The sequence below is a fragment of the Barbatula barbatula genome (genome assembly GCF_947034865.1).
Source record: "Barbatula barbatula genome assembly, chromosome: 9".
NCBI classification, from domain to species: Eukaryota; Metazoa; Chordata; class Actinopteri; order Cypriniformes; family Nemacheilidae; genus Barbatula; species Barbatula barbatula.
In genome coordinates, this window is record NC_136772.1 from 20,850,142 (window position 1) to 20,875,985 (window position 25,844).

General features: G+C 40.5%; 1 protein-coding gene across 1 annotated transcript in view; it reads left to right on the forward strand.

Moving 5' to 3' along the window:
* Nucleotides 1–14,265, forward strand: part of myo16 (myosin XVI) — a gene marked incomplete at both ends in the record, with an annotated part of 107,178 nt that extends 92,913 nt beyond the window's left edge. Inside the window, 4 exons of the mRNA XM_079464779.1 lie at nucleotides 72–1,238; nucleotides 7,469–7,627; nucleotides 9,112–9,188; nucleotides 14,218–14,265. Coding sequence (XP_079320905.1) covers nucleotides 72–1,238; nucleotides 7,469–7,627; nucleotides 9,112–9,188; nucleotides 14,218–14,265 — 1,451 coding nt within the window. The remainder of the gene's footprint in view (nucleotides 1–71; nucleotides 1,239–7,468; nucleotides 7,628–9,111; nucleotides 9,189–14,217) is intronic.
* Nucleotides 14,266–25,844: the final 11,579 nt, after the last annotated feature.

Genomic DNA, 25,844 nt, shown 5'->3' on the forward strand with positions numbered 1-25,844 from the left:
TATTGTAAATTGAAAAACCTTGCTCCCACTTATGGCATTTTCCCTCCTCTCCAAAACCAACCTTCATCTAGCTCTGTCCAAGCCACGCCCTCACAGCGATGATTATAGCACCATGAAGAAAATCCCTCCCCCAAAACCCAAACGCAGCCCCAACACCAAACTGACTGGTTCCTATGAGGAGATTTCGGTACCCTCCCCTGCACGCCCCACGGACATGAAGCTTTTTAGTTTGGCACGAGGGGGCCACTGCTTGGGCCTCATCCAGCGAGCAGCGTCTGTGGATGGCCCTCACTCTTCTGTGCTAAGCCTCTACCCCTGTCAGGATGAGGAGGACGTGTACATTGAGATGGTGGGGGCATCGCGGGCCCTCAGCTTGGCTGACTCCCAGACCCCAGACCTGAGTGAGGCCGTTTATGAGGAAATGAAGTACTTCCCACCCGACGATGTGGGCACAGCTCCGGTCGTCATGCCCGAAGTCAATCTCGCTCCCCCAACTGCCCCGGTAATGGAAGCCAAGAGGCCCGTGACCCTAATGGAGCCTCCCAGCACACTCATGGGAAAGCAACCCGCCAAAGATGGAACGTGTGACATTCCAGCTCCATTCCCCAATCTCCTTCCACACCGACCCCCGCTGTTGGTCTTTCCCCCGTCCCCTGTAACCTGCTCACCTGCCTCGGATGAGTCTCCCCTCACCCCTCTGGAGGTGAAGAAGCTCCCGGTGTTTGAGACCAACCTCAATTACACCAGCCAAGATGGAGGCAGCCCACTCTCACCCCAGTACGGCCGCCAAAGGGCCGACTCGTCCCCGAGTCTGTCCATCTTGATGCCGGACAAATCAACGCCGCCCCTGACTCCTCCTGCCCCTCCGCCACCTCCCACCGCAGCACTCCCACCTCCCTATCGGCCCCCTTCTCATTTTCCTTTCCCCCCTGAGCCAGGATTCCTGGCCCACACCCGTGCAGCATCTGTAGCAAGCACAGATTCTCCCAAAGTTCTTCATAAAACCGGGCACGGTCTAACAGAGACTCCCCCGAGTAGCGCAAAGCCTCCCTACTCCCCAGCGAAGACCTCACGTCCAGAACCCCGCAGAGCTCACTCATGTTCCTCCTCTCCTCTGCTGTTTAACCCGGCCAATGGGCGATCCCTCACCAGCCCCCTAGATGAGCTCAACACCCTCTTCAGCACAGGCCGCAGCCTGCTCCGTAAATCCAACACAGGAAGAAAAATCAGAGACAGCGGTGAGTAAAAACTTGCACAGGTGATGTGTGTGTTTAAAAGTGAAGCGCGTCATGTTTGTTTAAGTGCAAAAAGGTAGTCCCACCTCACGCTTGTGACACATAACGGCATAGTTCACCACAAAATGAATATCTTTCATCATTTACTCACCCCCATGTCAAACCAAACTTGTATGACTTTCTTTCCTCTGCAGTACACAAAAAATATATATTTTGAAGAATGTTGGGATCCAAACAATGGGGCCATTGGCCCCCATTAACGTCCATTGTATTGGCACAAAACACTTTCCTCAAAATATCTTCTTTTGTGTTCCACAGAGGAAAGTCATGTACAGGTTTCAAATAAAGGGTGAATAAATGATGTCAGAATTTTTATTTTTGGGTGAACTATTGCTTTACTTAGTACTTTATATGTAGATATGAAATGGCCCCACCCACAACTACAAATTCATAAATATAGCCATAAATGCTGAAATGGCGTTAATAAATAAATAGTACTTCATATGTATCCTAACATGCTTTTTTATTTATTGTTAGCACATTGATAAATTGTTACAGTAAATGCCCTTTGATTTGATAGTTGCTTTGGATAAAAGTGTCTGCTTAATGAATTCAGGTAAATATACTTTTGTCTTGTTTTCCAGTTAAAGCATCTAAACATCTTAAAACAGCAAAAATATTAATAGTAACAATAAAGGATTACTGCTTTTCTTTCTTGAAATAAGCATAACCTCAATAATAGGTTGTTTGCTCATGACGTCACGGCACTCTGCAAAATGCAGATGGAGGGCAGCAAGTGATTTTCTCCATTGGACTCAAAATGCCTACGTTTTGCCTTGATGTTCAAATCGATCAAACCATGAAACCACAAGGTGTTGTGTAGCAAAAGTTTTACAAAGTATTACATACTGCTACTTGAATCACATTTTATAAGATTTGTTCTCATATTTATAGCCCATCAGAAAAGTGCACTTACCAGCACATGTGGCTATGTTTAATTTACTGCCAGAGGGTTAAAATAGTCTGGTCGAATTATAGAAACTTTCCCAGCACTCTTTTGGTTGTCATCTGTGTGGTTATTGAAAGGCACGTCCTGTTTAGGGTGGTTTTTCTTGACTCATCCTGTGCCAGGCCTTGTGTTTGTTAAAAGCAGTGAGGCCGGTGCCGATAAACCAAAGATTTATCATAAAAGCCACAACGCTCTCTCAGAAAGCCATTCCAATGAGAGCAGTGTGTTTATGTAGGGTTGCAGGTTTTGATGCGAGTTTTCTTACTACACCACAGCAACCTTATCCGACAGCTGGCTTTAAAGACAGTTCACCCAAATGATAACCCAATTTTCATTTTTGGCAGAATGAATCCCTTTATTTGCAGCTGCACAATGGGCCTGCTTGTGTCATTGATCACGGGCCAAAAGAGCGCTCATTCGCCCATGAAGACACAAATATATCAGGCACATGAGGTGCATATCCACGTAGAGACTAGTATTTAATGGCATATCAAAACAGAGTCATTTGTCTCCTGGTGGGACAGAAACCCACAGGGACGCCGGGACTAAGGTTTAGTGTGCATGACTGAGCTCACATGTTATGCACAAAGATACAAATTTGTACGTATTGAGGGACTAGTCTTCTTCTAATTTGCCTTAAACCTACGACAAATGTGTTTTGTTTTGCTCTGTGATATTACTTGTGCAATGAAATTCCGGACCTGGAACTCGGCTAGTCAAAGTGCTTTGATGAGTTTTTAGTGACGTTATTTTTCTTTAATTATGTTTGGACGTAAAGTCAAAGTTAACAGACTTCTTCTTAAACGTTTTTAAACTTTTAGCTGATGGTACTTTGGTTAAAAAAAATGCTGTTACAATTGTAGAAATTCGACGTTACACAGTCTGCGGTTTTGTCACGATAACATTTAATTAAAAGTGATTTTGGATAGTTCTCATTACATGGATTTATGAACGTGGATCTCTCATGCATTGCGTGTTCCGCAAATGCTCAAAGTCGGACCAAATGCAGAATTGAAGAATTGCCTGTCTTTTCATTCATGCGCAAGATGTTGAATATTATTAGTCACGCCCAACGGATGTTCAATTAGAATTGGAATGAAAGTGAATGGAATTTGTTACATTAGCGTTAAAAATGAATTCGACATTAAACACTTTCATTAGTCCATTCCAAGATTTGCATCCAACCATAAATACATCATTCATTTTGAAGAATTATATTTTATATATCAAAATATAATGATTATTAATTATAAGTGAAATGACTTATCACAAAGAAATGAATATATGTGTATACAGTTTTAATCTCCAACATAGATTTTTACGATTACCATTTAAATGTAACTTAAAGGGGAAGTTCGCCCAAAAATCTACTTTGTGTGATTTTTTTATTTACCCACATGACGTTAAACATGTTTAGAGAACTTCCGGAGTTCACTAGAGAAATGGTTATTCTTCGTCGTCTTCTTGGACGTGAGCCCTTTGATGCATGCGTATTAGGTATGTGCCCCGCATGGGACGTGCCCCTATTGGACGCGATGATGTCTATGAGGAGGCCTGGAAATATCTCGGATGTCACCTTCATATATTCATTTGCGCTCCGAAGACGCCGCTAGTTCTCTAAACACATTTAACGTCACGTGGGTGAGTAAATCATACAAAGTCGATTTTTGGGTGAACTTCCCCTTTAAATTTGATTCTACGGAAGCCGTAAAGTGCCAAACAAAACAACAAATCGCAAAACGCAACACCAAATCTGAAAACACATTAACAAACCATAAAGCACAACAACAAATCCGGAAACAAAATAACAAATCAGAAAACACAACGACAAGTCAGAAAACACAACGACAATTCGGTCAAACCGGAAAAGGTAGGTCTTTTGTGTGACCGGGTAGTTACTGCTGATTGGATGCAATATTATTTAACAGGGGTTCCTTCCAATCAGCAGTAACTACCCCGGTCACACAAAAGACCTACCTTTTCCAGTTTGACCGAATTGTCGTTGTGTTTTCTGACTTGTCGTTGTGTTTTCTGATTTGTTATTTTGTTTCCGGATTTGTCGTTGTGTTTTCTGACTTGTCGTTGTGTTTTCTGATTTGTCGTTGTGTTTTCTGACTTGTCGTTGTGTTTTCTGACTTGTCGTTGTGTTTTCTGATTTGTTATTTTGTTTCCGGATTTGTTGTTGTGCTTTATGGTTTGTTAATGTGTTTTCAGATTTGGTGTTGCGTTTTGCGATTTGTTGTTTTGTTTGGCACTTTACGGCTTCCGTATGATTCTATTTAAATGTATTTCAATAATTTTATTGTCATTCATTCCGGTTGAACTATTTAGCCAATTTGTTAGTAAAATTTATATATTTTTATTGGAACTCCGTGACCCATCCACCCATCCACATCGCTAACTGCTAATTGCATCAATCAGAGGCAGAAAGTGTCAGAACTACTCATTTCAACAACAAGAACTCTCCTTTGAGTGTCTTGAAGGATTGAGATGTGTGGTGTGTTGAACTTGCTGTGTTACAAAGACACGATCAATGAGCTTTAATTACGGGGTGCACGTGTAAGGAAATTGTTGATGTTGATGCCTGGGTTACCTCCTTGGGAAAGAGCCATATTTACATGCACAGATCTATTTGCATTTTTGAAAATTGTATGTCTGGCTGTTGATCTTCGATAACATTAGTCATCCTGTGCTACTTTTATCATTATTCACCGGTTCTGACTGTTCTTAGTCCAGGACACTCCTTGTAAAATGAGTTTTGTTGCATCTACAGCATGGAAATGTAGCAGCAGCAGGCAACCGTTGAGCCTTTACACTGACGGTGTTTGTGTTGCAGATCTATACAGAAAATAAAGCGAGTGACAGGCAGACATTCCGACATGCATATTGGCAGCGGGCTATTCAGAACTGCTGTAAACTTGATTACAGATGTCTTTTGATGAAGTTAACACGGAAGGTGTTCAATGCTGTTGAGGTGTGAAATTTAGATAATGACATGCGTATACAAAAGTATATAGCATAGTTGGTACAACTGTAGTACTACATTTTAGACCACATTGTTAATACAAAGTTAAAACTGCTAGTAAATGTGCTTGTTTATTTAAAAAGTAATATTAGCATAAATATTAACAAATGAAAATTACAATTTAGAAACATTTAATCTAATCAGTAACAACACAACAAAGATACAAAGCAAGTAAACAACTAACACATATCAAACCAGATAAGAAACAATAACTAGATACGATCACACTTTCTTATTTTTCATTTCATTTAATTAAATGCGCTATTTTTTATTTTATTTTCACACATGCTTACAATACACGACATATGCTATCTACCAAATACCGTAAATGAACAAAACATTCATACAGTGCACAAAACTCAATGGAGTTATTTCCCCATCTTCATAATCTCTCTCTCTCTCTCTCTCTCGCTCTCGCTCTCGCTCTCGCTCTCGCTCTCGCTCTCGCTCTCGCTCTCGCTTTCGCTCTCGCTCTCGCTCTCGCTCTCGCTCTCGCTCTCGCTCTCTCTCTCTCTCTCTCTCTCTCTCTCTCTCTCTCTCTCGCTCTCGCTCTCGCTCTCGCTCTCGCTCTCTCGCTCTCGCTCCTTCTCGCTCTCGCTCCTTCTCTCTCGCTCTCGCTCTCTCTCTCTCTCTCTCTCTCGCTCTCTCTCACTCCTTCTCTCTCTCGCTCTCTCTCTATCGGTTCAGGGGGTATTAGCTTCAGTCACATAAATATTACATGGACTAAAGATGATGTAGCCATGAAATATTAAAAATCAAAGTCTCCAGGTCTGCAGACGAGTGTGAATCATTGTGATGAGTACTGCATGAATCTCCAGTGTGTGTACAGGTTTGATTATTCTTACGAGTGCCAATTCTTTAAATTTGAGAATATCACATTGGATTGGCCAAAGCATTTGCTATAATTATGTTTGTTTGGGAAGGTTAAGGGGTGAAACGTATAATGTGCCTAATATGAGAGCATTAAAAGTGTGTGTCATCATGCACGCCGTTACTTCTTAGATGTGTGTATGTGTGGTGAACAAACATTATCTGTCATAAGGTTTGTGTAGGACTTTGAGAGATATTTAAAAACAGATCTCATGTTTCCCACATGCTCTTGTACTTCTGACATTAGACATTCATCTCAGCAGCAGCTTTGTTGTGACATTGTCCAAAATTGAATTCCCTTAATCTGCTGAATGATCTTCTCAACCTTCCTAGATATTCTTCAGAATGTGAACAGTGTTCACAGTCTTGCTCTTTTATGGGATTAAACTGTAACTGGTCGTCTGTCAGTCCTTATAGAACAGAGTTACAATGCAGGACAAGGTGAAGCCAACTGTTGTGGCATTAATGATATGCGCTGTCACTTTGTCAGACATCTTGATTGACATGTGTGTCACGCGGGGTGTCATTTTCATTTGCATGTTTGGTCCCCCTAGTTTTAGCGATGACATTACAGTTGAGTTATTTCCAACAGTGGGGTGTAAAAATGAGATCACAACATCATTTTGTCTTCCTTATATTTAATATAAAAAACTGAATATTATTCATATTACATATTATAATATTAATATTTTCATACTTATGAACATATATACTTATCGTATATCCTATATCAGAAATATAACACCATAAGAGCCATTGTACTGTATAATGTAATGTAGTGTCACTGCTTTGCTCATATCGACACATTATGTCAGCAGGGGTCTCAGACGCAAAGCTGCCTCTAACGAATGTCTTATAACCCCAGAAGCTGGCGTTGTATAGTCAGACGTTTATAATAAGAGTGAACTCATGCTGTAATGGAAACAGGGCTGGTAATAGAGTTTTTAAGGGACAGCTGACCCTTGTGCTATATCCATCCCTGTGGCGGTCAGATCCAAGCCGACCCGCATGCCGTGAGGCTTAAACAGCCCCTCGTGCTTCCGTTCTCTCGCCCGTTAACGTCATCACAGGACCTCATCGTTCCCACAATGCCCGACTGGGGCAGCTGCAGAGGCCCCAGCAGAGATGTTAGTGACTCAAGGTGGCAGGTGTTAACTCACATGCCACATCATCACCCTTATTTTTCATGAACTTGGAACGCGCAGGTTAAGGGTCACGCTTTCAGTCGGAAACCTGTAGGGCATTGCACCGTGCTGCAGCATGCATTATACATGATGTTGAAATGAATCTGTGTATTTATGGAATGTTATGTTCATTTTTGGGCCACAGGACTCTCAAATTCCAACATAAACCTACCGGGTCGAGAGGATCAGGGACCCACCTCTCCGTCGCCGCAGTTACAGGACAAAAATGCCAACAACCACACCTCTTCAAACCCTGCTCCCGTTGAGAACGGCAACCAGATCTCTTATGGTAATGGCGCACAAGGTTAGAATTGATAAAAGACTGGATTGTGTCGTGCCTCAAAGGTTTTACCTCGGACAAACACGATCTCATGGCAATTCTTAACTATTTTAGGACGTGACTAATTTGTATGAATTTGTACGATGTCATTTTATATTATGGCAGTGCAAATAATTGTAATTTTCAACTTCAATTTTGTCTTCCAACAATTATTAAATCAAAATAACCATTTCATTTTATTATTTTAATATTTTTAATATTTATTATTTGAATTTGATGTGTTTATACTTGTATTTACATAAATGTACATATAATACATTTATATATTTATTTTTATTACGTTGAATCCAGTGTTAAATTGAAGAAATGTGTATCTATTTGTAAAAAAATAGTTGTCTAGCAGCCCTATTTTTTTCTGATATTACACAATTCCATTTAAAATCGTACAAAGGAATACAAAATCTTTACTTTATAAAAAAATTATGAATTGCCAAAAAATCTGGTTAAAATTAAAGGAATAGTTCAGATTAATTTCCTTAAAGAAATGAAGAGACTGCCAAAGCATATACATGGATATACATCCATCCAATTCTTCAAAGGTCATTCGCGTGTCATTGGCTGGCCCAGTCTAGCCCCAAGGTTTGTTTCGCAGCTCCAACAACTGCGTAACCTTGGCCCATCTGAGTTTGACAAGCACCACAGACAGAAAACCCAGAGAGACGGAGATTTAAATGCGTGAGAAAATACAGGAAACCGAGAAAATTACAGAGTACAAGATTAAGCAACTATTGCACGCGATCCATAGAGAAATGGACGAAGTGAGTTGACCCAGAAGCTATCACTGAAACGGTCTGGGATTAAAGTCAAAGACCCTGGAGTTGATAAAGTGCTCATCCGAAGAGCCATCAGCCGGTCTGCCACCGTCACATTAAAACACCTACACTCATTCTCGCTCAGCCTTTTGTCTTTAGTTTCAGTGAGGCTAATATAACATAAAGGATATAGCATAGTGTGAGTGGAACTCAGCTTGGTTTAAAAATGGTGACCTGTATACATTCAGCCATTGATGATGACTTACATTTACTAAAGGAATTTTTTGGAGGATCTATCGACAGAAATGCAATATAATATGCATAACTATGTCTTCAGATGTGTATAAAGAGTTACACAATGAAGCATTATGTTTTGATTAGAATGAACCATTTCTATCTACATACACCGCGGGACCCCTTGCATGGAATTCACCATGTTGTTTGTAGTATACACGCTACGGAGCATTTCGCAAATACGTTTTCTCCTTCTGCAAAGAAGACACCATCTTAGTTCTGTGCAGCCACCGTAGTCCTTGGAAAGGTCGCTAGATGTCGCTAAAATCTCCACATTGATCCTTTAAAGCATGGAAAGAGTACAGTATAAGGCATAGGTCAGTTAGGCTTACGGATTTTGCAAATAACATTTTCTGAAACACGTTTTACATTTCAGATCTGTATTTTTTTCTCTTTGAACAGGGATGTTGGAAGATCCAAAGTCAAACGCATCCAGTACCTCTGTGATACACCGACACATGGACAGCCATCACACTCAGGTGAAGCACGTATACAAACGTACACTCCGATACACATACTGTATACGCACGCGCTCTCTTGAGGCATCTGTCATCCGCTGCTCCACGGGGAGGAGGTCTCGCGTGACCCCAAATGGCAGATGTAATCATGGGTAATGAAAGCGAGAGCGGGTCCCATGTCATTCCAGACTCAGCACTCTGCCAAATGAAATGAGCAGAGGCTTATCTGGAGATCGTATTCAGAGTTGCATTAGAGAGTGCCGTGGTGCTCCGGCCCTCTCCTCGGCTGTCGATTCACCGCAGGAAGAGGTCAGGGGGATCACTGTGTGCTTCTCAACATCTCACCCGTGTGTCCTGAAAGCAGGGTTACCCTCACCACTCATAAAAACTTAATGTGGGTACTCCGAGAGCTTCTGCATTACTAACATTATCTGTATCTCTTTCCGGCCCGTGGGGTTGGGGATCAACAAGCGGTTCTTTGTTAGAAATTAGCTTAGTATGAATCGTTCAGAATATTGATTCAGGACCCTAAATTCATGAAAAAACATGAAATACCCTACGACTCCAATCTCTACTGACGTCTGTCCACATTTCTTCACTACCTAGTGTGTTCAAGTTTAACTTCGAGAAGTGAAACACTATAGAGACCAGTAATAGTTCTGAAGAACGAAGGATGTACTGAAGGGTGCGTCACAAGTCCTTTTTCAACAGATGAATAAATATGTGATAAATATAAAAGCTCTTTTCTTGAAATTCAAAACGTCCAATTGAATGAAAGAAATACATGACGCTGGCTGTGATTGTCAAAAACTGAATCAAGGCTGAATCTTCTGAAACGTCTGTTTTATAGATAGCTATGACTGTGGCATTCCTGGCATGTCATGGGCACAATGGAATGTACGTTACTGTCAGTCACCAACAGGAAGACCATAATAGGAATTCGAAAGCCTTGGCCAAACGCACAGGATTTGAGGTAGTTGCGTCGAAAAAGACAATACGTATGCGTGCGGGCATATGCGCACATACAGCCATAGCTAGAGCAGACACCATCTGTTAGCTTGATGGGATTGGGTACAGATATATGGGAATGTCACATGCTGACAGCAAAGAGGTCATTCTTTGATTTATGGCAGTCAAATGCTTGTTTTATAAACTTGTATGCTTTGTGGCGAGATCCGATACCTTCAGCTGTGATTGTACTTTCCCGCATAACTGTATCATCAGCACTGAATGACTGTGGATCTGATCCAAAACCTAGCGTGCTGCCTACCCAGACAGCATTTTTAGGCATGCTTCTGGGGCAATAGCTTTTTATGCTGCCACCAAAAATACCTCCATTTGATAAGAATCTGAAGTTGTTTCATATATTGTATAAATGTTATCACACTGAAGGCAGAAAGTACCGTAAAAAGCTCAGTGAAACGATACAGGGCAGACTTAAAGGGATAGTTCAAACAATAATAAAAAACCTACTCGTGTCATTCCAAACCTATATGACTTTTTTTTTTATTAATATTTTGAAGAACAACATTGGCCCCCATGATTATCTCTCAATTTCGAAATTTACTCACCCTCTAGTTTTTCCAAACCTGAATACATTTCTATGTTCGGTTGACCACAGAGAAAGATATTTGTAAGAATGTAAGCAGTTGTCAATTCTGGGGCATCATTGACTGCCATTGCAATAGTAGTCAATCAAATAGTAGTCAAAGGTGCCCCAGAACTGTTTGCTTTCCTAAATATGGTGTTCAACAGAACCAAAAAAGGATACAATATATTTCCCACCCTTTAAGTCAAGTCAGTTATCTAAATTATTAACTGAAATATTACGAGACAACAACATAACTACATTTTGAGCGTTTCCGGGAGAGCTGTCCAGTTTACAAGTGCCCATTTTAAATCCGACACGCCTCAATGCTAATAGCTTAGCAACGTGCTAATAGCAAACTCAGCTACGGTCAATTGTGAGGCGTGTCTTTCTTTACTTCGTTATTTGAACACCTCTGTAAAGGGTCGATCAAAGAGATTCCGTTTGAGGTTTTCGGACAGAGCTTGTAATTCTTATCTGCCTCGTAATTGTTCCATGCCTGAATAATCCCTCTGCTTTGCTCACGACTCACATGTGTGTTACAGTAATGGAAATGTGCTTTCATCATAATTGGAAGTGCAGGAGAGGATGTATGTTCATGTGCGTCTTGTACCACGGTGCACCTGTCAGTCTCAATACGTGATTTGCACCCCACGCCGTCATCCCCCCCCCCCCATAGAGGCCGACACATTATGTGACTTGTGCAGCACCGTAATGATTTATGAGTATACTATGTATATACTTTGACCCTGAGGTGCTCTTCCGTAAAATGCAAGCGTTCATATCCGTCACATGTTATTGAATGCGAAACAAGCCGTTGTCATCAGATCTAGAAGTGTGTGTTTCCTTACTGGAGAACCAAAGTCCTTTCTGGCTTTGACTAACAGGCATTGTCATTCTATCCAGTGCTGCAGATTGTTTATCTATATCTAAAATGAGGAAGCAATATGTGTCCTATTTCCTCTGTAATAGCCCGGGCATCCTGTGTTTCCAATCCAGTGTGTTCTAATCCAAGCTGAAAATGAAAGAAACTTGTCATTATCCAAATGAACACACAAACCACTTAGTCCTGTACCTTATATAATCTTCTGTCAGAGCACATTATTTAAAACAGCTGCAGTGTTCTTTTTCCCAATGGTTTAGAAGTCCTTGTGTTAATACAATTGAAATGCAATGTTTTTTTTATTTCGGGAGGCAGGGTAGGTGCACTCTGTGTTTCACTTGGCGATACCCGAGATACTGGTACCTCATGTAGCACTGAATGCCACAGTCCCTCTGGTTATCGGATCTCATCCTATCCTCTGTTTCCTGCACGTGTCACATGATAGGGGTCAAGGTCACAGGGGCTGCATTGAAACGATGTGGAAGTGTCTGGAAAAAGAGATTTAGACTGTGTTCAGCGTGGATATAGTAGCTTACTGTATACCGTCTGGTGTATACTGTATACTTTAGTTAGTTACAAGTATGCATTGTTCCCCATCAGTTAACGGATGGAAACATTGTGGAATTTTTCGTCTAACAATGCTTGTTGTAGTATACAAGGTTCCATCCCGTACACCATAAATAAAGCTTTAATTATTTAATGGATAATGAAAAATTCACATGTACAGAATTGCCCCCTGCAGAGGAAATAGAGCGACATGCTAGTGCTCTCTGAAACTGGACACTAACCTTTTAAACCACATCAGATAGAGTATATACTCACTCACTGCTAATACTCGGCCCTCTGGTAACTTTACACAGACGTTTTACATTCACTGCACCGTGCCAGATATACACAAAACAAGGCCAAAACCTCACGTGCACCATGAAATGTTAATCGTGTTAATGATCCACTAATGTCATTTCAATAGTAGACGTTGTTTAAAGGGATAGATAGTTCCTTTAAACAAAAATGTAAAAATAACGATTCTGTCATGAATGACTGGCTCTCTAGTTTTTCCAAACCTGTATACATCCTTTACTGATAATATTAGGCCCACACCATGATCCTAGCCAGAGTTCATGACAGTCTTAACTTATTATCCATATGCCATCAAAGAACACAGCCCGGGTCTGCAACGAGGTTTTATCTGTTCCAGTAACAGGCATCCTTTTATCTGAAGACCTGACTTTAAACAGATGGCATTGACTATGTGCTCCCATCACTCAGATGTAACCCCACCAGGGTCATCCTCAGACGGACACTCTACCTCTTAATGTCCTTATGGCGCTGGGAAACAGGAAGCAGCCTTTTAATGCCCCCTAACATGTATTAGCGCACGTCTGCTTCATATTTCCATGTCTCCGCTCTCTGTATCTCAGTTCTCCTCTCGTCTGGTCCATCCGGTCTTTATTGATCCCCATCGCCATGTCCCATAACACGCGGAAGATCATGATGTTTAATTATTGATCAGCTTGGTTTCGCCGGAGATTGCGATTGAGAGCGAGAATGTGACGGACACGCTCCGGTCTTATCGGTATTCCGATCCAGCAGGTGGTAAAGATTGCTTAGAAAATGACAGCAGAAGTGTTCCCGCACTGGCCGTCGGTGATGGAGCGCTCTTGCTTTGGGTCTGTGTCCGATAAGGTGGAAGAGGTCACACGGGAGGCCGTCCTTGGGTTCTACACATCTGCACGATTGTGTGATCCACATATGTAGATAAAATGTATGTCATTGCATCACAACAAAATATAAAAATGGCACATGCACATCTTTCTCTGTGTTCATTGGAACAAATACATTTATAAAGGTTTGAATCAACCTGAGGGTGAGTAAATGATGACAGATTATTCATTTTTGGATGAACTGTCCCTTTAACTTTACACACCTCTTAACAGCAAATCTCATTTCATTTAAAGCAGTTGGACTATTCCAGGGTTATGGATGTGACATTTTCAGTCAAAAGTGTGCTTACTAATTCTCAGATAATGTATCAATTACCATTATATTTAATAATCTTTTTAAATGTTACTAAACCCCTGTTAAAAGAGTCCCGACGTCGAAGAATATCAGTCTAAGCACAAGAGAAAAACGAATGCGTTACGGATGTGACAAAAAGGATGCACGGTTTTTGCTAATTATAATGACCAAACAGAAGCAATAATACCCAACAAACGGAGAAGGGGTGGCTCTTCATAGAAATAGTGATTTTATTTCATCTTCATGTGCCCATTTACGAAAAATATGGACAGTTATGGATGTGACAAATCGGTTATGGATGACATTTCACTTACCTATGGAAACTTAAAAAGTGTTTTAATGACTTTACATGGGCATTTCAACCACCAAATATTATCATCTGACCTATCTGACATTTGCTTGCCAAATTACCAGACCAGCCTCGCATTGACAAAACCTTTCCTCGGCTACTGATAATGTCAACACAGCTTATCATTTCATGTTGTGAAAGCAATGTATGAAATGCCGTATGTGTGTTTTGAATTCTCTCTCTGCCTGTCTCTCTCTTTCCTCTCTTCCAGAGGAGTCACCTCAACTTCTCGCCCTTCGGTGCAGGGGCGGCGCTGTAGGCTGGGGGGGCTGAATGATCCCCCGGCTTGTGTAGGGATGGGGTGAGTCTGGTCTATAGCACAGTACCGCACTGGCTGCCCTTCACCTCGCACTTTACTCTTTTTTGCCTTCCATGCGTTGGATGGAAACTGCAGCTCACTGCAAAAGTCATAGCAGCGGCAATTGGAAAGTAATGACACTCCCTCTCAATGGAGGCCGTTGACATTATAATCCAGGATAATATGCGATATCAAGTATCTAGGATATCTAGGATCTAGTTTTTTAAAGAATGTGTTTGGCACGGTCACAGTTTTACGACTGTGTATCTGTTCACTTGAAAATGAGCTGCAGTTTTTGCTGAAATCCCTCCATTCCTCACCGCCGGTGATTCTTTTCTTGCTTTCTCCTGTTGAACCCTAATTCAGTCTCTTTCCTTTTTGTGTTCTCCCCTTTCCTAAGTTTTGCTCATTGATTTTCCTCTGAGACAGAGGCTCTTTATGGAGTTTGTCCTCACGGCGAGATGCTCATTGTTGCCTGCTGATTCGTGCCTTATAGGGTGTATGGAGCAGAGCCACGGCTCTGCACTGAATCAATGACTCACGCTCTAATGTTTCGACCACAAACAAATGTTCACATGTGCCACACATACAGCCGGAGGGAACTGTGTAAATGATGCGAACTAAAACGTGTGTTGATATCACAGGGCTGGTAACCGGAGGCGTTCGCTGTTATCCTTGAGCGTTGCGACACATCTTACCCCAAGGGTCCTTTACCTCGTGGCTTTAGGCTGATATAGTTTTAAAAGTCACCCGGGTGTCCGATGAGCTTGTTAAACTCGAGGTTTGTCCTGCCCCAACCCGGTTTGAAGTGTCTCTCAAGGTTTCAGGGTCCGGTTTAGACGTCCTCGCATGCTCGGTCTGGAGGCTTTTCAGGAACGTGAAGGAAAGCAGCTGAGGAACGTTTGTTAGGAGATTATTGTCAGCAGTGAGTCTAGTCACAGGAATTCAGTTACTTTAAAGGGCATGTACTTGATTTACCAAGCCTGCATGTGGGACATAAAGAGTGAGATGTCTCTCAAGAGGTTTAGCAGTGTCTCCTTACATCCCAGAATGCATTTGGGGACACCCTCTTTGCCATTGAACGCAACAGACGCAATCACGTGATTTCTTTTGTTAGGTGACTTCCAAGCCTCGTTTCAAATATAAACACATTATACAGTAAAGGCTACACAAGACACACACACACATTTTACAAACAGGCCCTAATCCCCTTTCCACGCCTTTTGTGTGTCCACACAATTGGGTTCTGTGGCTTCCGATCAAAACAAACTAGCGGATGAGGGTTCGTGTTTTCCCCTCTCAGTGATCAACAACGCTGTCCCATTCACTGACTTCTCTGTAGCACTTTTTTGTCTGCAAGTTCCACCGCTTGCGGATGGGCTAATCTTCAATAAACACAGCTTGCGATTTAATTTAAAGGAAAACATTCAGACTTTCATCTCATTAAGACATAATGAGACTCGGCATTCCTCGAAAGAGTCGACAGCTGTATTCCCAGCGTGGCTTATGATGCTCATGTGCCCCTGAAACACAGCTTTTCCAAATCACAAAATGTGAATAGAAAACCAAGGGAATGCGAGAGATTGCTAGTGAAAGAGGACAAAGAATAGTGTGTTATTTAGACAAGATGAGACAAAAAGTTAACTAAAATTGTAATCATTCTTTATTTTAATTATTTATAGATTTAGCTTTATTGTGTACACGTATTGGTAAGGCAAAATAAGTACAAATATCAGCATTTTTTCAAAACATTTTAGGATATAGAGATCTACCCGTTGGAACTAGAAGGGTGGTCAACACAATAGTTGATCGAAATGTGTGTATTTTTTTTCTGGTTGCCCTCAACTGGTTTTGCTTTAAGATCCAAACTTTACATTGGACATGAAGTGGCCAACCATTTCAATCAAACATTAAGATATATCATCTACTGTATACCAACAAAATTACTAACATGGCTTGGGCTTAATAGAAAACATTTACATTTGCATTGCTTTCAGCCTATGATGTCCCTGCCACAAACCCTGTATATGTTGGTTTTCAGTGAACCCCTATTTAAAGGGATACTTCACCCAAAAATGAGAATTCTGTCATCATTTCCTCACCTTCGAGTTGTTCCAAATCTGTGTACAGCTCTTTGTTCTGATGAACACAGAGAAAGGTATTTTGAAGATGCTTATAACCAGACAGATGTTTCCCCCCATTGACTACCATAGTAGGAAAAAATGCAATTGTAGTCAAATGTAAAGTAATTTGTCCTACTGTGGGAGTCAATGGAGGGCAAGATCTGTCTAGTTATAAGCATTCTTCCAAATGTCTTTCTCTGTGTTTATTTTTGGTTGAAGTATCCCTGTATTGTACTCTTGCTCATATTATACTTTACCTCGTGCAGTTATGTTTATGGTTTTCGAGGATAAGGGTGTCACATCCTGCCCACATTGACATATGCCATATAACAACAAATACAGATATGTCTATTTATTTAGATATCATGTTTAAGGTGGTGATTGTATGCTTGGTTCCATTGTATTATTTCCATTTAGCTGTTTTTTTCTCTTTGCTGTGATCCTATCAAGCACTTTTCTTGGGGTCGTGACCCACCAGTTGACAATCACTGTTACGAATATGCTAGTTAATACCAAAGGCAGTTGCAAGCGTTAAAAAGCCATTCGTGCTGTCATTGTTATACATACAGTGCTGTAAAAAGCATAGATAAGTGAGAGAACTTATTCTCCGACAACTAAAGGAGAGAACATTACAGGGAGAGATTGCGCCAATTGCCCCAGCGGAGTGAAAATGTGACTTGCTATCTCATAAAACGCCTGTTAATAAGGATTCGCTCGCCCTTTGCCCTTTCTATCAAGATTGCTTGAGTTGGTTCTGGGGGTTAATGCAGTCTAGTCTTCTCTGTAGAAGCCTAATGCTTGATAAGACAGCGATGAGCCTGATGTCCCCAGTGACCCCGTGCTGAGGTGACATTCAGGCATGACCTGTATTGAGTTCCAGACCAACATATCCGTGATGGGATGAGCCGGGCTGAATGTCAGGCCACGGGCCGACCCTTTCCCCAGGGACCTCCTCTGATCCTGCTGACCAGATGATCTTATTTGCATGCATGCTTTCAAAATAGGACCCCTTTAGGTTTAGTGGTGACATCCCTTTTGTTCTGTGAACGCTGTTAGTGTGTTGTTATTCGTTTTTTAACTGGTCTGCAGAGCTAACGGTTTCATTTTGCTCTGAGATGAGGTAAGGTGTTTTACATGGACTTGAAAACAGAGATGTGGTTCTTATCTAATCTTATTTTCTCAATGCATTAAGAACCCTCATTAAGGGCGCGATCACTGAAGGTGTGTCCGAAATCGCACACATATGCACTATTCTATGCCAATTTGTAGTATAAATAGTGTTTGAAATTTCAAGCATGCGAGCAAAGTTCACCTGCGGAGAAGATTACAGTCTTATAAATAAATAAAAAATTGGTGTACTGTGTATGATAGTTAAGTATATATAAATACACATGCATGCATAATTTTAAGAAAAAAGTATATTTATATATATCAAATATTTATAATATATAATATAAATTATTTATGTGTGTGTGTTTATATATACATAATTATTATAGACAGTACCCGCAACATATATTATGTAAACAGAAACGGTTATTCTGCAAACGATTAGTCGCAATTAATCGTTATGCAGCCCCATAAATAGTCATTTCTTAACGCAAACACACCAATTTTATGGAATTTTTTTTGCGATAGCAGCTAATTCACGAAATTTGCCCAATTACAAAAAGCATATCGCTGCTGTTTTTCTGAAACCCTGCATCTCCAATTTTAAATCAAAGATTTTTATTTTTGTCATAAACCGTTGTTACTTGTCACCCTTTATGTTTGTCTCTTGATTTTCAAATATCTAACCAATAAAACATAGAAAGAAGTGCATGTCAACTTCGATAATACAGTGTTTACTAATTTAAAAAGTAAACCGTTTTTTCCATTTCCTGAAAAAAGCGAATTTGGACAGAAACGATATAATAAATGTTATTTAAGAGATGTTTATTTACACTTTTATTATTCAAACCGGCTGTTTATGAAAGGATAATCAAGTGATGAAACATCAATATAATTGGGCATACGTTCAGACACACGTAAGTCAAGCAAGCGTTCTGCATTTTAAAGAACCAAAGCCTTTCACTCATAACCGGCCTGCAAGATACGTGATTAAGGCAGCACGTGCAAATAAACAATGCTATCAGCAGGCGCAGTTCTTTCGCTGTGAATCTCCTCTGGATGTCCCCGATGAAGGGTGGTCTAAATTTAGACACTAAGTGTTCAGTCAGGCCGTCTGTATCCACAGCTCTAAGCGTGCATGCGTGTCCCCCTTGATGATGTCCATAAATAATGCAAGGTTAAACATAATGGCCTTTCCTCTGAAAATGACTAGCTGCATGTGATCCAGATGCTTTGTGTGTCTCTTTGTGTAACGTCCGGATAGCGTTACGGGTGTGAATGCACTGATTAATTCGAACATCATGCATGGTCTCAAAGAGCGCATGTGATTGGAGTGTCCATGCGAGTGACTGTCTGTCTGATCAGTGCTGTTCCGTACACACTGTGCCGTTTTAGGGTTTGTGCTTAGAGCCAAGTTGTTGGAGAGACCAATAGACACAGGAGGTGTTAATTATGGATTAGGCTTTCAAGGGCCGTGTGTCTTCCTGGTTCTCTTTCTAAATGGCCTGAATTCCATGCGCGTCTGCTGTACTGTAACATCCCTGAAAAGTTTATGCATGAGTTCCTTCTCACTGCGAGCAAAAAGCGGTAAAACAGATCAGGGGCATCCCATTACATCATGTGATGATCCCAGAGCAGTTTCTGCTGTGTGATGCCCCAACCGTAGCTTTCTAAATCGTTGTCATGAAGAGAACAGGAAGATAAGCAGCTTTAATCAGACTTAATCCTCAAGGTTAAAGCAGTTGTTTTACGATTAGCTACTGTAGAGATCCTAAAGCCATTGCATAGATTTCATGACATGAGGGGTTTGGAGAAGTGTCATCAGAGACTAGGATTTGGACTTCCCCTTTTGTTTCTTTGAATAGACCATTAAAGCCGTAATATTAAACTGCACGTGTACTTTTCCAAGCTAGCATAGTTATAGTTTGTAAGACAATAAAAGAAAAGGTCATATTGATTGGGCATAAAGAAATCAAGCCATTGCTTTGGATTATCATTTTAATCGTCTCTTTAGACCCGGTCCAGTAAGTAACCATTATAAAGCACTGAAAGTTACCAGCATTCTTCAAAATATCTTCTTTTGTGTTCTGCAGAAGAAAGACATACAGGTTTAAAATGACACAAGGGTTAGTAAACGATGACAGATGTCATGTTTGGGTGAACTATCCCTTTAAATAGACAATAGTAGCCTATGTGTCGTATCCATATCTGTTGACATCGAAGCCGAATTTATGCTAGCAGAACTGATGCTATACGCTTATTATAGATGGTTTCATCGGATACACACGCCTGACCGAAAGTTAAGTGCCGGTCTGTGTTTTTTGATCGGTCTGGCTAGTGGCTTATAATATAGCTATTTATATTTTAAGCGATTTATATTAATATTAGATTACATAAAAAGCTGATTGGATAATAACTTTATTGTTGCCAGTGTTTGTTGTATCAACTCTGCGTTTCAGAAACCCTCCTCCTTCCCCAGCTCCACCTGTATAGATCTGCTACAAGGTGATCACGTAAGCTATGGGGGTTTAATCATTTGTTATATGTGCAGCAGCAGCATTCCTTATATGCACACAGCAGCATGCTGTGGATGTGTTGGCAGTAGCAAGTCTCCACACTTGCTCCACCGCAGCAGCGTAGCAGATCTATTCCGCCAAGACCTAATACATTTATATGTCATGTACACGCATTTAAGTTTGGTGGGGACATACTTTTAACTTGCTAGCTAATGTAATTTACTTGTTATTTCTTTTGCTTGTTTTCAGAAATAATCTCCAGGGACTCTATTCTTTGCGGATGTGTACCGGAAAGTAAAATTTGGGACACAAAAGCGTATACGCAGTAACATGTTGTTGCTTTGTAACCGTCTATAATACGAATAATTTTTAACTTAAGCGCCACAATTCTGAATATACTCACTCTGTGCTGTCAGACTCAGTTAGGAGTCCTTTTAAACCATGGGTCTCAAACTCAGTTCCTGGAGGGCCACAGCTCTGCACAGTTTAGCTCCAACCCTAATCAAACACACCTGATTCAGCTAATCAACATCTTCAGGATTACAAGAAACTTCCAAGCAGGTGTGGTTTAGAGCTGGTTGGAGCTAAACTGTGCAGAGCTGTGGCCCTCCAGGAACTGAGTTTGAGACCCATGTTTTAAACAAAGAGAACAAATAGATAGGGGGTTTTCTCATTGACCACACCAAAGCCATGTGACTTCCTCTCAACCTCAATATCCGTCATGAATGAATCAGAGGCACAGCCGGAGGTCCTGATCAATTGGTGGCATTTACCAGCTGCAGATGATTGGGACGGATTGATTGGAATCTGGGTATTGATTGCTTTTGTGTGATGGATGCGAGGCTCGCGGGTGGGTTTGGTGTATGTGCATGCGCTGGAGCTGTGGGTTGTGTTCCATTAGGCAGCAGCTGTCACGAGAGGGTTAGGTTCTGCTCGTCCAGATAGTCACATTCAGTTCTCTTGGGTACTATGAGTAACATTTGTAAGTTGTGGATTGGACAGATGTTCATAGTTTAAATTTCCAAATGAGCACCAGTTTTGTTGCTCATTCACCTTTCCACTCAATGCTGGATACATTTCATTCCCTGCTTTGATGCTTTTTGCCATGTCCGTTTGTATCATTTAGCTGTTTTTGAGATCCAAATTATTTTGGAATGATAATTTGAGTCATTGGTATTATGTGCATGTCCTAAAATGGTAAGTAATGTAGATGCATCCATCTCTGCACTATTCTAAACACCCTTACTGTGTTTTCCAGGTGATTCAGCGGACACGCGCGGGTGGGGATCATCGGGCCACTCTGCAGGATTTATTACGTTGGCGGAGAAGTGTTTGTGATGGCCGACCAGACTGGCAGAACGCTTGGATCCAAACAAACACCTCACCCTCCCTAACGTTGAAGAACAAGACGTCCATGACCAAGAAAGCATCATCCTAAAGATGTGGTGTTCCTGAGTCAAACATCAAGTATCTTGACCCAACTCCTTCTGGCCCGATGGCCCTTTTTACGTTAAACACTTGTCCTTGTGTATGAAGGGCCAGATTCTGAACTCAGGTAAGAAGGGCATCCTAATGAGAAGGACTTTTCCTCTACCCATTGTCCTCTCTTCAATTCTTTTGAGAGAATGAAGAGATCCATGGAAACACAATTGCTACACACTTTCCGCTCAAACTAATGGCCAACTGGAACAAAACCAAGAGGCCCTAAGTCTATAACCAAGATCATCAATGGGCAGTTACAATGTCCTAAATGTTGCTATGTTTGTAAGATCTGATCTCGTAGCTTTTATCGATGCTAATCTTAGGGCTGTCCGGACATCTATTTCCTGTACTGTGCTACCGTGTGCTAGTCTAAGTCTACATCATTGGCCATATTTAAGTTGTGATTGCCGTAGCCTGGGTTGGGAAAAAAGTGCCAGTGACCTCTCAACTCATGCACTGCAAGGCACATGGTTGTGACAGACAGCCTTAAAGTTTACAAGACTTTGTGTGTTGACCTCAGAGGTCTAGCTTTGTGTGCTTCAGGTTCAGAGAAGCAGCTACACCTCATGCTTTTTCAGGTGCTTTGGTTATCCTCCATCAGAGATGGCAACCATTAACACAGGTTATGACCTTAAGAAGAGGTCAGGGTTCAGGGAAATAACCAGTAACATCCCAGGTTCATGGCATTTCCACCAGCTTCTGGAATACATCCATGCGTGGTAAACTTTGCACACTGTAGGCCAATACAGACACGGGACTACAACATGTTCAACTTCTCGTTCTGTTGACAACCTTGGAATGAAGACCGCTGAATTTAGCTAATGGTTAAGGAGCACAATTCTCCAAATACACCGGGAAACCGAACAGTCCTTACTCATGGGTGTTACTGCCAATTTGATACAGAAAACTCTACAGCATCTCCCGCATTAGGGATTTTGGGACTTTTCTTCAAAGGTGCTCGTGTAAGAATGCTGGCATATATGGGTAACATGAACACACACCTCATAGAAGATTCAGACAATCCATCTTTCTCAATTTTTCCCATATGTGAAAGTACACAGACGCCTCCAAACCGAATTCTCGAGAGTCCTGGGAGATTTGGTTTATACATACAGTGGGCACGTGCAGATTTATTACCTGAAATGACTGGAGAATAAATATTTTTGGACTTATTTTGACGAACCAACATAAAGCATCGCACCTGATATGCATCTTTTTCTTTGAGAATGAACAGTGCTTGGTGCTTCACATTTACAGGTTATCTTAAGTATGATTGACCTGGTAATATACAGGTTGAGTGAATTGACATATTATTGTCTATATTATGGAAAGAGATGCTCGAGGATGACTGCAGTGACAGAAATACTAAGAGGGTTAGTTTTATAGTATGAAAATAACTTTAGTACCGGTTGATTGTTTTCTTTTCATGATGAACTCTATACCCATTCTCCATCCCCACTAGACTGTGGTCAACATTCAATATGTTCAAAGATCTAAAATGTACAGAATGTTTGTGTTTGTGCAAGTATGTTTGAGTTGCACTTTTGTGTCTTTTGTTTTAGCTTCATGAAGCTGAGCCTGTGCCCATTCTGAAGGTTGGGTCCTGTCTAGAAAAACATATGATCTTAAATTTTATAGAAGTGTTACAGCTTCTTAAAAGAGCCCATTCTGATATAATGACCGACCCAATACACGTTCCGAGACTCCCAATCCATGTCATGTTTCTTTCAAAATTTGAATGTACATACGTACCTGATATATAGATATTACTTCTTCAAATTTGGAAAAACATTGACAACGAATAATGCCAGGTTTGTTTATTGATTGTATTGATGCAGTTTACTCATCCAAGTCATTTGTTTTCAATGTGAAACAGTGTGTCATTCAAATGTAGGACATATCATGTTTAAAGCTGAAGTGTGTAATATATTGCACCTCTAGCCTTATCAAAAGAAATGTCAAAAGTTAAAAAAAGGTCAAGCATTTCCTTCAGGTTTTTCACTGTCGTTTATTGGTTGAACAGGTAGTCCCGACCCAAACTCAACGCTATTGGCTAGTTGGGATATTCCAACCTCATCTCATGAGAATTAATAACTGTTTTACCAGGTGGCTTATTCGTATGAATTCATACATTGTGAATTGTAGAAAAATGTGCGATTACCAGAAAAAAAATCCTGAAATCCTAACGTCACTGGCACAGAATCCATCATTCAACCCCGGAGTTAATTTTGCCGTTATAAACCATTTCACACAATTTCCAAATCACTGTAGTAGTATTTAGGCTTTTATGGCTTATGCTTCCAAGCTGTCATTTAACATTACTACTACTACTATGTTGCCCTGGTAATGTGAATATTTTCTCTTCAGCCATTCCATTGGATGTATCATTTACTGCTGTGTAGTCCTGCAGATCAGAGACTCAAAATCACTGTGCTGTTTTATCTCATTCAGGCCAGTGCTGATGGACACCGGGAAACAGTTTTTAGGTTCAATTCACAGTTTTAGGTATTTCAGTCTGCTTGATATCACCATTGCTTAACAGGGTTAACAATGCTAGTATCTATCATGTTTGTTTATTTAAAGAAAAAACATTATTTTGTAATGTTTAGTATTGGCTCGCCGTCAATACTATAAGCAGAAAGAGACTGAAAAGATTGTATAGTATGAGCTCACTTTTTTACCTTATTATTGAAAAAAGGGAACGTATGTTAACGCATGAGAACTCTCTTAGCTCCACGCCCGTGGCGTCTGTCGGGTTTTTGTGCTTAGTCTGCTTTGTTGTGGAGATATAGACATCGTTCAGTCATACCTCGGAACCATCCGAGCTCCCTCGCTAAACAATTTATGTTCAAGTGACGTGAACTTCCTCCCAAGCCCCAGCTCAGTCCCATATTAATAGGCTGTTTTATTTTTCTTGTTTTGGTGGCAAAACAGAAAGAACCGAAACGGTTCCGCCGAGCACAATTTATAGAGATTGCAGAGAACATTTATCTAAGAAATGAAAATGAACTCATCATGCGCTTGCCCAGATACATGGAGCTTGACAAAATGTTAAATTAACTTTGCTGTTGCTGTCTTTTGTAGTCAATGTGTTTGTTTTTGTTACATTTTTTTCTGATCATATTGTAAATTATAAATATGCCTTTTACTTCAATACATGTGTTTGTGGGCAAAGAAAAAAAATGTATGTCTTGGTACATATTTTGTTTCGAAATGTTTTATAAAATTCCTGTACAGCAATAAAGCACAACAGTGTCGGTCTACTGAAGTAAAAGAAATCATCGTTTCTTAGTCAGATACATATTTTTGTTATTTTTTATTTATGTTAATCTTTCTTACATGTTTAAGCAGTTTTGTTTTATGCTCTTGACATTTTATTATTTATTTGTTTTTTATGTTGCATTTAGATTCATTAGTTTGTTTTTCCAATCATTTAAGGCCAATATATGACGGGAATGTGTTTAATGTTTTAATTATAGTAAACTAAAATAACCTTGATTTAATTAAAAACTATTTAAAACTGAAAATGTTAACATGCACTTTTAACTGCATTTTATTGGCTCGATATTTGCAAAACCCAGTGAAAAATGAATGAATATACAAGGTTTCAGAAGGACACTAGGAATATTTACAATATATATTTACCATAATCTTGCTGGCGACATAAAATTAATAGATTATGGCATTTTAATGGGGTTTTCTGGGCCATTAAATTGATGAATGAAATGATTCGCTCTTGCTTGTAATTATTTAGTAAAAAACTGTGCACATGTTAGATGTGCATGTTACCTTTATTTGGCAGTGGCTATATACTGTAGTTGAAATCAACCTTCGAAGCCGTTCAAAAACATAAACATGTATATCTAAAAATGTGAGTTTTGCAATGACCTTTAACCTGTTATTGTATATTTCAACATCACGAGGTTCTGCATCTTGAGCAACAAACGGTAAATTAAAATCTCACAGACAGGCCATAATAGAGGCTTTTCCTTCTGACTAAAACATCAAGCATCCGGAGCGGTTACCCGGCACACAGAGTAAGCACTTGTGTGTGTGTGTTGTGTAAAATATTGCATAAGAGATTTGAATGGGAGGTGGCTGTGTGTGTGTGTTTACTGTTAGATGGTGCTTGGCCGGGTATAGCGCTTGTGTAAGATGATTACACTCTTATCGCTCACTGCGCCATAAAGACAAGCAAAGAGTCGTAAATCAGACCACACAGTAGAGCGCACGCACACGCCAGCCGAGTCGCATGCTCAAAACAACGCAGCATGCTCTCCAACTGTAAACAGAATCTGCTACGACGAAG